Raw genomic sequence first — 16219 nt, forward strand, 5'->3', positions numbered from 1 at the left:
GTCAGGTGGAAAATACACAACACACAGGAACAGATTGCGATCGGCAAGTTTCACTGATACTCACACTTGCTCGAAGCTCGCCCGCCGGTCATCATTGATCACTCGGGCTTTTATACCATGGCGAACGGCGATAAGCACACCACCACCTGATGTCTTTTGGCTGTTAAGGGCGTTACGGTTGCGGTAGACATAGAATGTTGAACCAAACACCTGGCGAGACAAAGTGCGGTTATCGAACCACGTCTCGGTCAAGGCGATGACATCATAACAGCAGCCCGTGGTCGCGAGCAAATAGTTGTCCATTGATGAATTTAAGCCACCAACATTCTGGTAGTAAACCTCGATGTTGTTGGAGGACGGATCGGGTTCAGCATAGAGCAAAGCCATGTTGCCGTTTTGAGTGCGTTGGAAGGTTCTTTCATCAATCCCACAAACAGCACCGGAGCGGCTGAGGGTCGCTTGGTCGACCGTGGTGAGAGATTCGAGGCATCCCGAATCAACTGCGTCGCGACCCAGAAAACGACGATCGTCGTTAGCAAGATACATGGTTGGCATCTGGTCATAAGATGTCGGAGCAAAAGGCAAATTGCTGGAAGCGAACAATGCATCAGCGCTTGAAGTGTTCGGATCACATGAATACTTGCCATTTATGGCTGGTTGGAAGACCCTTTCACCCATACCACACACAGGACCGGGACGACTGATGATCGCTGGCTGCAATTGCTCAATTGTGGGGGGGGGGGGGATCGAAAGCTACCATAGTGCCAACTGTAGTGCGTCCCAGTATGCATTGAACCCCGATGGCGCGATGCAGAGAGCAGGAACGGGACGGTAGTAGCTTACGGCGAGAATCAGACGGTGAGCTAGAAGCGTGAATCGGTTCAACCGTTGTATCGTTACAATTTGTATGATACTTGCCGAGAAAGGCGCCTTGGAAGACCCCTTCTCCACCCACACATACAGGACCGGGACGACTGCTGGACGCTGGCGGCACGGGCTCGACTGTAGTGGGGGGATCGAGGGCTTCCATAGTATCAACTACATTGCGTCCCAGTATGCGATCAGTATCGACACTCCTTCACAATGTCGGTGTAGCTTGGTATAGTGGCATTTCCGAGCAAATACTCATGGGTTCAAACACTACATAGCCCCTTGAAAAGACCTTAAACATGGTCCGTGCCAAAATTCACAACCATCAAGACACCATAAAATGGTCTCAGAAAACCATAAATATATCAACATATGATATTTTATATGGGATCTACCGGACCATAGTGATGGTGTTTTCATGGGTTGAACCCATTTCAAAGACCCATGTCAAACCCCATGAGCATGCCGGTATTATGGGCTTTTCGTTTGCTCGGGTTGCCAATCGTTGCGGAGTCCTATGCAGGACCATTGATGGGCCGGGTTGCATTAGAGAAGGACATGCTTCTTCTGAAGGCGGAAGAAAATCAGTCAGCGGGCTCCAAATGTTCTGGGTACGGTTATCATCAAATTCCCTGAACAGTATGCCTTGCGGACATGTGCCTGGTTAAAAGCTGCATCACGGTACTTTGGGTAAACTCCAACTTTGAAGGATATGAAGTTCAAAGTACTGACGTTTATGCCTTTTTTAATAAGATTAATAACCATTAATTCCTCGTTACAATTTAGTCCTTCTTTGGACAGTCTCCTTGCTAACGGTGGGAGAGCGGAAGTCGCCATCTTGGTATTCCAAATTGCCTCAGACATCGGTACTTGGCGTCTACTCGTCAAGCCCGTTGCAAAAATGCCCATATTGACGGGTTTTAGGGAGTTCCACTGGACTGAAAGTCGCTATCTTAGTTTTGAAAATGTTCTCAATTATCGATATCTGGCATCTACTCGTCAAGCCTGTTCCAAAAATGCCCATTTTGATGGAGTTTTTGAAAATTCCATTGAACCGGAAGTCGTCATCTTGGTTTTCAAATGGCTTCAGACATCGATATATGGCTTCATATTGATGAAGTTTTTGAGAATTCCACTGAACCGGAAGTCGCCATCATAGTTTTTAAATGGCTTCAGACATCGGTCTCTTGCGTATATTGATTGGGTTTTAGGGGATTCCACCGAACCAAAGTTGCCATCTTGGTTTTCAAAATGGCATCAGACATTAATGTCTGGCGTCTACTCATCGAATCTGTTCCAAGAATATCTATATTAATTGGGTTTTAGAGAACTCCACCGAACCGGAGGTTGCCATTTTGGTATCCAAAATGGCCTCAGTCTTCGATATTTGGCGTCTACTTGTCAAGCCCGTTCCATACTCATATTGATTGGGTTTTACAGAATTCCGCAAACATCGATTTGTGGCGACTACTCGTTAATACTGTTCCGACGTTTCCACTTTTCCAAAAATCTTCAAGGTAATAAGAATAAAAGCAGGTATCGTGCATAATCCACGCAAAAAAACTTTTTCCGAAATCGTCTAGATCTTTTGCCTTCAAAAGAAGACTTAGAACATTTTTGATAAAACTCAGAAATCACCCTTTTTCCTAAAATCGTCTAAGTCTTTTGTATTGAATTTAACGCTGTTTTTGTTTGCACGGTTTTCGGAATTAACGCGGTTTCTTTTTGCACGGTTTTCGAAATTAACGCGGGTTTCGATCCCGGGCTTTTTGAGCTTGCCAAAAAAAGTCTGTCACTTAGCTCACTGAACCGGACATTCCGGGTTTCAAACAAATGGATCATGATTTTCCCGGTCGTTTGCTGGCAGAGCCTGACCTGATGAAGGTCACTATTTTACATTTCCCACGTGGTTTAAAATGAATGTCGGTGCCCAGCCAAATAGACAATACTTCTTACTTAGCGTGAGTGTGATCCACCGGATCATCCACCGGGATCTTTGTAGCTAGATGGCCGGGCCAGAAGCGGTTTATGATGGATGATCGGTGTGACGTGATTTTGTAGCTTCGAACCTGCACATAAAACACGAATCCAACGACGAGTTGGAATTAGAGCACGCACTGCGCTGTCCATCATTTGCACCTTAATTCGGGAATACCGACTCTCTATACTACTGCCACGATATCCAGGAAGCCACTTAATTTTTATGAGCTAAAAATGGAAAACTAATTGATATAGGGAATCTCACGATTTGATTATTTTACCTATGAAATCACACCGAGGTGGAAAAAAGTGAAAGATCAGATTTTTCGAGTCCTCGGTTTAAAGCAATCACCCATTTGATCGATTCGATTGTCACAATTCTACGAGAAAATGCCATCAGCACTACCCGAAAAGAATTCAGGAGCAGTCGTCAGTGCTGACTCCGTACAGCTTGGAAAGTGTGTCAAAGGGACACTGGAATAGTACATCTTCGTCAGATGAGTATTCACCATTAGCAGTTAAAATTGAACTGACATGAAAGTCTTTCGATTTCAAAAGTAACCTATTTATTCTACTAGTCTCGTTGAGACTTGAGATATCTGTGCAAAAGTGTTTCCACCCACTTCACTCAGAGGATCGAAGAGCTTTTCTGTATGCTTTGCGAGCAAACTTAAATGCTTCCGACCCGTTATTGCGTCTGCGATTCCAAGCTCTTCTACATGACTTTTGAGTCGAACAAGTTCGGTATTCCACTAAGATGTTCCGTATAACTCGAAGCGGACTACCCTGTTAATATTCTGCTACTATGAGTGCGTTTGTTTTATCCACGGCCACTTGTAGATTCGACCGTCGGAAGATACCCATGAAACCTAGTCTCCAAGTCCTCTTCGTAGAGGTCTCACTTCGTAGATTTGGGATTACGATATGTGACTATATCTAGTGAGACGTTTAAATTATCATAGAAAATGTATTTATGATCAGATAACGACGGTTCGAGCTCGGTACGCTAGGAGCTTGGTACAAGGCCAGTTTGCCAACTCATGCGCAATACCGTCAGAGCAGAGAATTACATCTAATACTGCTTCTCTGTCAGCTCGTGCAAATTTTGGGCGGTTTCCTACAGTAGTACAGATTTGTACTACTTACGTATTCCATCAATTCGGTGCCTCTCAGATTGATATCTGAGTTGCCCCAAATTATGTGGTGGGCATTTGCATCATCGCCGATTATGAGGAGAAAGCCATTTCTGCCGTAGTAGCAACCCTTTTCAAATCATCAGAAGATGTTGGTTCATTATGAGTTAATATGCCGAACAATAGACGTATTTCTTGTATAGCACAAATATCGCGAGTTGTGAGGTCGGATATAAGACATGCGTCAGTAACACTATTCGCAAGTATACATGCGCAAGGCATTTCACGCATGCTGAAAATAAATTTGTTCTATTCTAATCATGCTCGAGCACAGCAGACATTTCATCGCAACTAGAAGATACAAAACACGTTGGCTTAAAATTACCTATAGCGAACCCCGAAATGGGTATTGGAGACATGACTATTATTTGAATCCCTCGATTTGCGCAAAAACAAGCGTCCCCTGTTTCAGAAATTTGCGTAACACAGCAAGGGTAACACTCCTGCAGAAAAAGGAACACCTCAACTTGAAGACTTCTGCTTTCAGTTACCTCTTACGACATGGGAGCGGGAACCCAGCAGGTCAATTCTTGGTTGAGAGACTTCAACCCGCGGGATACCACACGGCCTCTAGGCTGTTATTACCCTCCCAGTGAACCACAGCCACATTGGAAACATTTTAGTGATGTAGTAAAAAAAGTTGTCTCATAATTTGCACTATTTGTTAAGTGTTGGGTATAATCATATTTTTCCACAAACGCCGTATCATTCAAATGAGAAAGGAAGCGACTATTCTGTACGACTCTAAAACAATACCATATTATTATATCCAAATCACAATTTTTAAAATAGCTGCTTTACACCAGAGACCATTTATCAGTCATCATTATCATCTACTGTCATTCAGATACTGAATTTTTAATCATGAAATATTTTTCTCAATTAATATTCATTCCTTGACTGAAAACGAAATATAAAATGCATTGCATGGCATTGTTCGATCGAAATCCTGCACCCTCCTTCTATTGACGGCACAAATAACTACTGATCCTGCTCGGCCTGTACCGAAACCGCACACGCACGAACGCTTGCACGTTTGGGAATCGTGTTGTTGGCGAAAAATGAAAATTCCACCTCACGCCTCCCGTGGAACGCCACATCAAACACCAAACCCCCATTAACCGCACAGCATCCGCGGAGCAGAACAATGTGCGCGAAAAGAACGAGAAGAATCTCAAAGGTAGGTGGTCCGAATGCATTTTATGTCCTATATGTATATGTACACACTATTTGGCTGCATGGTTGAGCGCCTGATTAAATAGCTACAGTTCGCTGCGGTTCGCCGCACACACACACACAGATTCACAGGGAGTAGCTGTAATGAGAATACAAATCGCATACAACGAGTTGGTCGAAAGGTCGCACTAATTGAAGCATGCTGTTATCGTTTAGAGAATCTGGATTAATTTTTCAATAGAACGTGAGTAACAATGAGACATTCTCTTTGATTTCTATCTCTTTCGTTAATGGACCATTCATAAATTGTCACGAAAAATTGTCTAGGTCCCTCCCTGATAAGTACGTAACGATATAAGTTGTAAGTTTTTCCATCGGTAACAATAAGTTAGGTCACGTTTCAGAAAAAGTTCCCCTTTCCAATATGCCATAAAATATCCCTTTCATCTTACTACCTCCAAATCGCGTCATGAATAATTCGATATATTAGTGGCCCTAATAATATGGTCGCTTTTACATTCAATCTTTAACCCTTAGCGAATAACTTTCGACCTATTCTGTAAAATTATCTTAGATTACTTTCTCTTGCATAAGGGGCCTTAAATTAAGGTACATAAACATTACACCCGACCCGCTAATTGCTACAATTGTTATAAGCGTTTCTTCTCGTAAGTATACTACACCCGCTCAAACTCCTCCCATCCCATAATAAATCGGTCATTTTCATATCTATCCTTTAAGGGACCATTACGCAAAAATTGCCTAAAATTTACTCTTTCCCATGTAACAAATTGTCACAAATTTTATACTCCCATCCCATATTACGTAACAAATTTTTCAAAATTAGTGAAAGCATGTTACCGTAAACCGGGGTGACTATGATCATCGGGGTGACTTTGATCACTCGAAGCTTTTTTCGTAGATCGCTTATTAAACCAGAATAGTCTACCGAATCATTATAATTTGAAATGATTTTTACTCTAAACTTATAAAATACTGATTTGTTATACTTTTTGACTATATTGTTCGGTTTTAGGGTACAAAAACTACAAAAAACCGCAATTTGACTTTACCTTATTTTTACGAAGTTTGTAAAGTGTCTATTTTTTAGTAAACAAATAAATCTCAGATTTGAGCAAGAGTAATAAATTATAAGCGAGTTTTTTCCTTTAGAGTGGGATGTGCCAAATTTACTTTTAAGAGTTTGTTTATTATAAATATAATTTTTTTGTGTAACTAGTACTAAAATAAACAAATTTAGCAGTTTTAAAGGTTTTCAGAATCATTTATTCTAGTTGGACACAAATTATACGAATTTTGGTTACACGAATTTTACAGTACATTGGTATACTTTATATAATACCAATTAACATCTATTTAACAATGAGTATCTTTCCAGAATTATTTTAAACAAACATTTGAATAAAAAACATTGACATTAATAACTTAATGTGGGTTTTCAAAGTCGGGGGTGACCTAAAATATTCGGGGGTGAATACGAAAACGGACTTCAACTTGAAATCATTTTTGGAAAAATAGCGGTAAACGGACAATTTTAGGTAAAACTATCCAATCTTGTTCTCCATATATCAGTACATGGTTTAAAATACTAAACTTGAAAAAAATGTGTTGCGTCTAAAAATATGTAATGATTACTTCGAAAAGTGATCAATGTCACCCCGGTTTACGGTACGTAATATTCAAGTTTACTCTCACTCCCTCATGTGTCACACAACACGTCACATTTTGTTGAACCCCCTTCTCCTGCTAAAAGCGTTACGTAATTTATGAATGGTCTCTTAACTTTCGCATGATATGCCCCCCGAAAACTGTTGCTTTTCGATCTGTTCTGGAAAATTAGTGGAACATTTTATTTTGGTGCAGTAATAATCGAACGAGAAAGAAAACAATATGAGAGGCTCTCAACGTTACTTACGACCAATTGAAAAACATTTTTCAGAATTTATTCTTTGATCTTTTCATTTCGCGCCAACCAACCGCGACGTAGGATAATGCGAAAATTCTACACATCATTCAAAGCTCTACTCAGCACTGATTAGATCGGAGTTTTTCGGAAAATGATAAACATAAAGTTGTTATTGCACTTGCCTAACATCGAGCTCTATTTGGTAGAACATTTAATATCTAATTAACATTCTAGGCAATTACCCGAATAGAAATGTACAGTAACAAAACCACAATTTTCAGTGTTACAGTATGGTAATTTTAAAATAATTTACATTTTATGTCATGCTACAAAACAATAACAATAAACTTCAACTTTTCTACAGTTAATTTCAATATAAAATCGATTTTTGCAGAAAAAAATCGAATCGAATACATGTTTTTCTCAGAAACAATAACATTTAATATAAAATTACTGTGTCATTATTGCGCTGAACTAAAAAAACTTTCTAAATATAGATTAGTTGAATAATCGGTTATTGGAAGAATAGATTATTTGAGGAATCGACTATTTTAAGAATCGATTATTTGAAGAATCCATTATTCCAAGAATCTATTATTTTATCAATCGATCATTTAAAGAATCTATTATACTAAAAATCGATTATTTTTGGAATCCGTCATTCGAATAATAGACTGTTTTCGTAATCGAAGATTTGAATAATCGATTAGTTTAAAAATCGATAATTTTAGTAAACGATTATATGAAAAATCGATTATTCGAAAAACCGATTAATTGGAAATGATACAATTATTTGAAGAATCGATTAGTTTAAGAATCAATCACTTGAAGAATCTATTGTTTGAAAAATCGATTTCTCGAAAAATCAATTGTTTTAAGAATCGATAGTTGGAACAATCGATTGAATTGAAGAATTGACTATTTGAAGTATTGATTTTTAAAAAAAATCGATTATTTGAAGAATTTATTGTATGAAGAATCGATAATTTTTAGAATCGATTACTTCAAAAATCGATTACATTTAGAACCGTTTGCTCAAAGAATCGATTACTTTTAAAAACGATTATTTGAAGAATCGATCATTCGAAGAATCTGTTATTTTAAGGGGTTACACACCTTTTAATTTTTTTAAAAATCGAGATTTTTAATGACTATCTAAAAGTAGAACTGTTGGAGAATCTTTTCTCAATTTTTTTATAGAGATTTGAGAAATAGGTTGAAACTCGCAGCGCTTCGAAGCGCGCTTCGTCTGCCAATAACAATGGCAACTTGAATTTTCTTTTTAGTCGATATCTCGAAATGTCGTTTTTTTCAAAAATGGCTTTTCAGTGACCACGATAGCAAAAATACCACTTTTTTCAATTGATCCTAATTTATTTTTTTCGAACCTTAACGATTTCTTTTTTATGCATAAATTTTTGTTTTATAGATAGGGTAAGGTGGGGCAAATCCGACCTAGTAAATGGTTTTGGCTGTAAAATGCTCATTTTAGATCGGATCAAGTCATTTTATATACCAAATTAAAGGTTAGACTCCTGGGCAACTTTCTGTATATAGCATTTTATTTGTATCTTCGGAATATTTTGAGATACAAGCGTTTTACAAAAATGTTCATTTTTGCTGTTTTCAAAAATGGTGGGGTAAATCCGACCCCCTTATGTTTTTGGTGGATTTAGTGCAGATATTACTCAAATTTTATGGTTTTTCAATGATAAATCAATGAATGTTGTGTTATTGAATTGTAACATGAAGAAAATGGAGTTCAATATCAATCTTGGAATGCTAAAATCACGAGCAGTAGTACGTAATGATATTCTCATTTGCATCGGAGGAATTGCTCGACGAATACTATAATCATCACGTTTTTGTGTCTTTCGTTTGTAATTATGAACCATTTTGCATAAAAATAATAAATAATAACAATAAAAATATATTTCAATTTGATAAATAAAAATTTTCTTAGCAAAAAAGCGGTCGGATTTACCCCACTATTTTGAGGTCGGAGTTGCCCCACCGTGCCATTTTTCATTACGATGCAATTAAAAAATATATGAAAAAGGTTAAACTAAATTCATCTATGCACTTTGTAGGATTTAATTCAAAGAATTTAAATCCACTTATATTTATTATGTAATCACTTTAAGAATCAGAAATATCCTGTAGTCAATAATGTACAAAAGTAAAATCAAAAACTGTAAAAACACACGTTTTGTCGTATGAGCATCTTAAAGTAGACTAATAAAATGCTGTCATACCACAATTATTCGCGTAGTGCTTCTGATTTTCGGTAACAGAGGGGGGTCGGGTTTACCCAACGGTCGGATTTGCCCCACCTTACCCTAATAATTTTTAAATAAATTTTTTTGACCTACGACAGCGATTTTTTAGGAAAAACGTTCCTGAATGCAGAAAAAATTAATATTTGTTCAACTAATGGTTAAGGTGCGAGAAATACTCCCAAACTAATGGATTATTTTTTTGGGTTTTGGGATTTTAGTTGATCTATGTCAATATATTTTGATAAACTAATGCCTGTTTTTTTACGGAAAATGTACTACCAAAATACTGCAACTTTGATGTTATAAAATCATAGATTCATGCCGTACGAAAATGTAAAGTTTCTTAATTCTATTTATCGTAAAAATGTTGTAACCTCTTAAAAAATGATTATTAAACAATGGTTTGCAGAATCGATTATTTGAATAAACGATTCTTTCATATAATCGATTGGAGGAAAATATATTTGGATGATGGATTATTTGCGGAATCAATTATTTGGTCAGCTAATCGCAACATCGACTATTTTAAGAATCGATTATGACAAATCGATTATTTGAAGAATCAAAAACTTGAAGAATAGATAATTTGAAGAATAGATAACTTGAAGAATCGTCAATTTAAAGGATCGATTATTTTAAGATTTTTTTTAAAATATTTGGAGAATGGATTGTTTTAGAGATCCGTTTTGTACATAATCGATCATTTCAAGAATCAGTTATTTTAAGAATTGGCTACTTTTGAAAAATCAATTTTTTGAAGAATCCATCATTATAAAATCGATTATATATTATATAAGGATCGATAATTTTAAGAATCGATTATTATAAAACTCGATTATTTGAGGAATCGATTTTGCCAATAATCAAATATTTGAAAAATCGATTTTTTGAAGAATCAATTCTTCGAAGCATTGAGAATTAAATATTTGATGACTCGATTGTTTTAGGAATCGTATCATTATTTTACGAATCGATAATTTGAAATATCGTTTACTCGAAGTGCCGATTATTTCAAGAAATTTTTTTTCGAGGAATCGATTATTTGAATAATCGATTATTTGGAGAATCGAATATTTTAGAAATTGGTTGTTTTACTAACCAATTTTCCGAAGAATCCATTATTTAAGGAATCGATTTTTCGAAGAATCGATTATTATAGATCGATCGAAAAAATCTATTATTTGCGGAATCGATTCAAAAAATCCGTTTTTTTTAAATCGATTTTATGAAGAATATATTATTTCAAGAATTGACTGAAGCATCGATTATTGTAAGAATAGATTATTCGAAGAATCGATTGTTTCAAGATGCGATTATTTGAAGAATAAATTGTTTGAAAAAACGATTGCTCGAAGAATCGATTATTTCAAAATTTCATTATTTTGTTTAAGACTTTAGGAGTTTAAGAAACAATTATTTAAGTAATCAATTTCTTCGAGAATAGTTTTTTTGGAATCAATTTTCGAAGAACCGGTTGTTTGAAGAATCTATTTTTATTTAAGAATCTTTATTTATTTATTTATAGAATTATTGAAAGTATCGTTTATTAGCAGCATCAATTCTTTGAATAATCAATTATTTGAAGAATCGATTATGCGAAGAACCCATTATTTTAAAAAAAAATCGCTTTTGACAAATGCGTGATTATTCGATCATTTGAATAATCGATTATTTAAAGAATCGGTTTTTGACGAACCAATTATATAAACAGTCGATTATTCAGAAGAATCGATTATAGAAAGAATCGATTATTTGAAGAATCGATTATTTAAAGAATCGATTATTTGCAGAACAGATTATTTGTACAATCGACTATTTGTTTAATTTAAGAATTATTGATTTTTAAAGAATCGAGTATTTTAAAAATCGGTTATCTGAAGAATCAATTAATTCAAGAATCAATTATTTCATGAATCGGTTATTCAAAGAATCGATTATTTGAATAATCGATGGTTTTAGTAATCGATTTTTCAAAGAAAGTATTATTATAAGAATTGATCGTTTTTAAAGAATAGGTTGTTTTAATATTTGATTATTTATGAAATTGATTATTTGAAGAATCGTTCATTTCAAGAGTAGATTATTTGAAAAAAATGTTTATTTGAATAATATTATTTTAACGATCGGTTATTTGGAGTACCGTAAAACGGGGTATCTTTGGTCACCGGGGTTGATCAAATAAGACTTTTCAGAAACGTTCGATAAGACGATAAGATAAATTGCTCTAACAAAATCATCGAAACAGGGGAGGGGTATAGCGTAGTTGGTAAATCGATTGCCTTGTGTGCAGCTCACCTGGGTTCGATTCCGAACCTCCGCGCATAGGCTTAGAGATTTTTCCAAAAGAGATTTCTCCAACCCGAAAAGAGGCGTATGACCATAAGGTTAAAACCTCTGTAATCAAAATTAAAAAAATTATTAAAAGAGTATACCGTAAAACGGGGTAACATTGGTCAATTTTTCTACAGTTTTTCGAATAACTTTCTTCAAATCGAGTAGACGTAACTGATGGCATTTTTAAAACAAGTACTGGTGCCCATAGATTAAAAATTTTCAATTTGTTTGGTAACTTATTTCGTTTTACTATAAAAATAAAATAAATTTATTGTAAATTTTCATTCGTTGTTTTCGGGGTAATTTTGATCAGCAAAATACGTGTATCGAAATATCGCTCCAAATGTTGGGTAAAATGCATATCTGCAGGCGATTTTATGGTCCGATATTGTGTTGTCTCGTAAGAAAACAAAATTGCCTGGAAGGATATGGCCGACTTTTATCGAACTTTTTCGAAAAAATAATCGAAATTAAATGGTCAGCAATAAAAATGTCTGATTTTTTGAATAAATTATTTGACAAAAATATTTACGGCTCCTAAATAAGCGATCAGTTCAGTTGAAGTTGGTTGCTTTAATTAAAATACAAGAAATTGTTTGAACAGATTGAAACGATGCATGAAAGTTGTATCATTTTCAATTTTAATTTGTGTTCATAAAAGGTACATTAAATGACGAAATAATAATTAATCAATTTCAACTGAACTAATCTCTTTTTTAGAAACTGTATGTGGGTAATCGACCACGTAGGGCCAATATATAAAAAACCCTATTTTTGTGTCAATTGAATCACCCCTCGGGCCATGGGAGCACCCCGTTTTGACAAATTGCCAAAACCCAATCAAACCGCAAGGTGGTTTTTGAAGAAAATTGTTCAAGGAGTCTAGAAAAAATATTAATTCTTAGTGGTAGTAATGCCAACTAATCGATTTTTTCAGTTAAATATTAAAAGTTAATTTTTCTCTCAATACATATGTTTTTATTTTGAAAAATCTATTGCCATCGTGTTCTTTAGACATTTTTACATAAAAAGCTTTTATAACCTTAATATAATCATGAAATACTCTGTTTTGTTTGCAATTTCCCATATAAAATCCCAAGCGCACAACAATAAAAGCCAATTTGGGTATTTTGAGTTCACACATAATTTATTGTAAAGTTTTATTTGCTTCTAGCAAATCAGGGTCGATTTTTATGACCGTTTGAAGAATTTCTGAATTTTGGCCAATAAAAATGGATTTTTATTTGAGAAACTGCGAGTTTTTCTCTTCAAAACGGTGTATATCAGAATGCCCTCAATTTATATTGAAATTATAATTTTTTTTATTTCGATTATAGAGGTTTTAACCTTAAGGTCATTCGCCTCTTCGGGTTAGAAAAATCTTTTATGAAAAATTTCCAACCCTATGTGCGGGGTCGGGACTCGAACTCAGGTGCGCTGCGTACAAGGCAATCGATTTACCAATACGCTACGCCCACCCCCTGAAATTAAAAATGTTTTATATGTAAAAATGGCTGAAGAACACGATGGCATTAGAATCTTTAAAATTAAAATACATGCATTGAGAGAAAAAAAATAACTTTTAATATTTAACTGAAAAAAATCAAATAGTTGGCAGCACTGCCGCCAAAAATAATATATTTTCTAGACTCTTTCAACAATTTTCTTCAAAAGCCGTCTTGCGGTTTGATTCTAAAGTAAATGATAAGATCAAAAGAAAACCAAGGGTTTTGGAAATTTGTCAAAACAGGTGGTGCTTCCATGGTGCGTGGGATAAGTCAATTGGCACAAAAATTTGGGTTGAACAACCCCTCCAAATTTGGTTAAAATCCGTGAAGATCGATTTCTTTTTTCACAAAATCGATTATTTAAAAAAATGATGACTTCAATAATCGATTGTACGAATAATCGATTATTTGAAGAATCGATTATTTGAGTAATCAAAAATTTGAAGATTTGATTATTTGAAGAATTGATTATTTTGAGAATTGTTTGAAGATCGCATGATTGTTTGAGGAACCAATTTTTTCAAGAATCGATTATTTGAAGAATCGATAATTTTATAGATCTATCATTTGAAAAATCGATTACTTGACGAAACAATTATTTTAAGAATCGAATACTTGAAGTTTTATTACAAATGTACCCCGAACAATGTTGAAACAGTAATAACCTTAATATCTTTTTTTAATTTTTATAGAGATTTTAACCTTAGGATCATTCGCCTCTTTTTGGGTTAGGAAACTCTCAAGAAAAATCTCCAACCCTATCCCGATCAGAATGAAATAACAAGGTTGTAACAAAATGCAATTTTCGTAACAAATTGTGTTATAAATTTGGTCTCGTTAGTAGTTAAAATAACAGAAAATTATAACAAGTAACAACGAGAGATATAGTTTTGAAATATTCTTGTTATGTGTTTCTGATCGGGATGTGTGGGGTTGGGAATCGAGCCTAGGTGAACTACGTACGAGGCAATCGATTTACCAACTACGCTATTCCCGTCCTCTACCTTAATATCGATTGTCTTATGATTGTTTGTAGGGTAAATGCTACTGTAAATTTCTATTCGGGTACGTCACAATAAGAATCGTAAGATGGTCGTATGACAATTTCTGAGAGTATAGGTGTAGACGAAGCTAAATATACCTTATTGAGTAGACCAATCGAATGAAGTAAATGAGTGTCACCCGATCAGAATGAAATTACAAAATTATAACAGAATACAGTTTTCGTTTTAAACTGTTATAAATTTGGTCTCGTTAATAGTTAAAATAATAGAGAACTATAACAAGTTTAAACGAGGTATATTACTTTGACAGAATTTTGTTACGAGCTTACTCATGCGCTTTATGTAAAGGAGATAAGTATTGTACATTCATCAAAAGGAATACCTAAATTTTTGGTAGAATTTATTCAAGTCGTGATTGCAAGGGGCATTCTATTTACTAATGACAACTAACGGAGCTTCACTAATAATTCATCTATTTGATTTGAAATGCACATCAATACCATACGTTTTAAAAAATATAATTTGAATCATTCAAAGCAGCACTACCAGCGGAAGCGGTTGTCAAAATGATAGCGTTGAAATCATAATAAAGGGATAATTGTTGTTTTCATTGATTTTCACTATTCGTCTTTCTCCCTGTACTCTCTGGTGAATTTGCACATTGACATACGATCAATTTTAAGCTTTCAATATTGGGCAGATGTCGCACAAACCTTGGTATTACAATTTCACGTTTTCAAATAACTTCGCGTTACTCAAAGGTTGAGTAGAATTTCTCGATTGCGTAAATTTATTTCTGTGCGTTGTAATGCGAACTCATAATACATAATACTTAATACATCATAAATAAGGTTAAGTTTCCTTTTAAGAAACTTAACAGACCATTTTTAATGAGAAAGCAAATTTAATTAATTTTAGATAATTTTTAAGCAGCTTCATAACACATTGCTATATTTTGAAAGCTTTGATTCTATTCTAGAAAATTTGGGTATTCAATCATGGCTGCAGTTCAAGCGAATTCGCTTGCTTTCCTCAAGCATTAAACATGTCTGAACTCCCAAATTCCGAGCATTCCAAATTAAAATTAAAGTCCGGCGCTCCCATCTATGCTCGGGTAATATTTTGTCGATCCCTGATTGTTCCCTAGCTGGATTTAATTAAAAACTGCCAAACCGCGTGGAATAACCGATATGTATTTTTTGTTTTGTTTCGCACAGCCAGCAGCACCAGTGATTTAACCGTTGGAACGCCCCGAAACCAGACCGTATCCGGCATGCCGGATCCGTTGGATATCAATGCCAAACTGCTTAACGTAAGTATTTCGCAGTGCTATGTACATGTACATGATTGAATTACTCGACTCTAGGCGCTGTCCGCACACAATCTGGACAGCGTAGAGTCTGTACCGACACACACGCCCTACAACCAGTTAGAATGTATTCCAGTGCACAGTGGTCCAGATCGCTAATTTAGGAGGAATTTTTACTTTCTGACAAACCTGTATAATTTAGCCGTATCATGTCTTAGGATGAATTTGTGTACTTTAGAAGATGCTTCTTTTTATTGGAATAGTTAGTAGGGTGGTTCTAATTTATCTAAAATACGAAAATAAACTTTTTACTGATGAAAGATAGAGCTCCACAGTCTTCCACAAAGTTGTAAAGTAACTTATTTTGAATAAATTTGTTGAACATATTAAAGCTCTATCTCTTTTAGTTTTTGTTATACAAGAAATTTAAAAAAAAAGATTAGGGTGTTCCTGAAAAAAACGTTTTTTTAGTATAACTTTCGTATCTTTTACTTTTTGTTAACACAACCTTTGAACAGCTTATTGAAAACTTCAAGCCGAGTATTTTTCTCCAAGACACCGAAGGTCTAACTTTTTTCTTTAAAAAGTTATGGACACTTTTCGTTAAAAAATAGCCTATTTCAAGGCTCAATATCGCTG

At 35.1% G+C, this 16219-nt stretch overlaps 1 protein-coding gene across 2 annotated transcripts in view; it reads left to right on the forward strand.

Annotated features, from left to right (window-relative positions):
- LOC131694612 (bumetanide-sensitive sodium-(potassium)-chloride cotransporter-like) overlaps window positions 1-16219 on the forward strand; it is a 111271-nt gene that overhangs the window by 78400 nt on the left and 16652 nt on the right. The window contains exons 6-7 of one of the 2 annotated variants that reach the window (XM_058983089.1): window positions 5173-5223; window positions 15489-15583. In XM_058983089.1, the coding sequence (XP_058839072.1) occupies window positions 5173-5223; window positions 15489-15583 (146 nt within the window). The remainder of the gene's footprint in view (window positions 1-5172; window positions 5224-15488; window positions 15584-16219) is intronic. The other variant, XM_058983090.1, reaches the window with a different exon arrangement.

This window comes from Topomyia yanbarensis, unplaced genomic scaffold, assembly GCF_030247195.1.
Source record: "Topomyia yanbarensis strain Yona2022 unplaced genomic scaffold, ASM3024719v1 HiC_scaffold_11, whole genome shotgun sequence".
Lineage (NCBI taxonomy): Eukaryota > Metazoa > Arthropoda > Insecta > Diptera > Culicidae > Topomyia > Topomyia yanbarensis.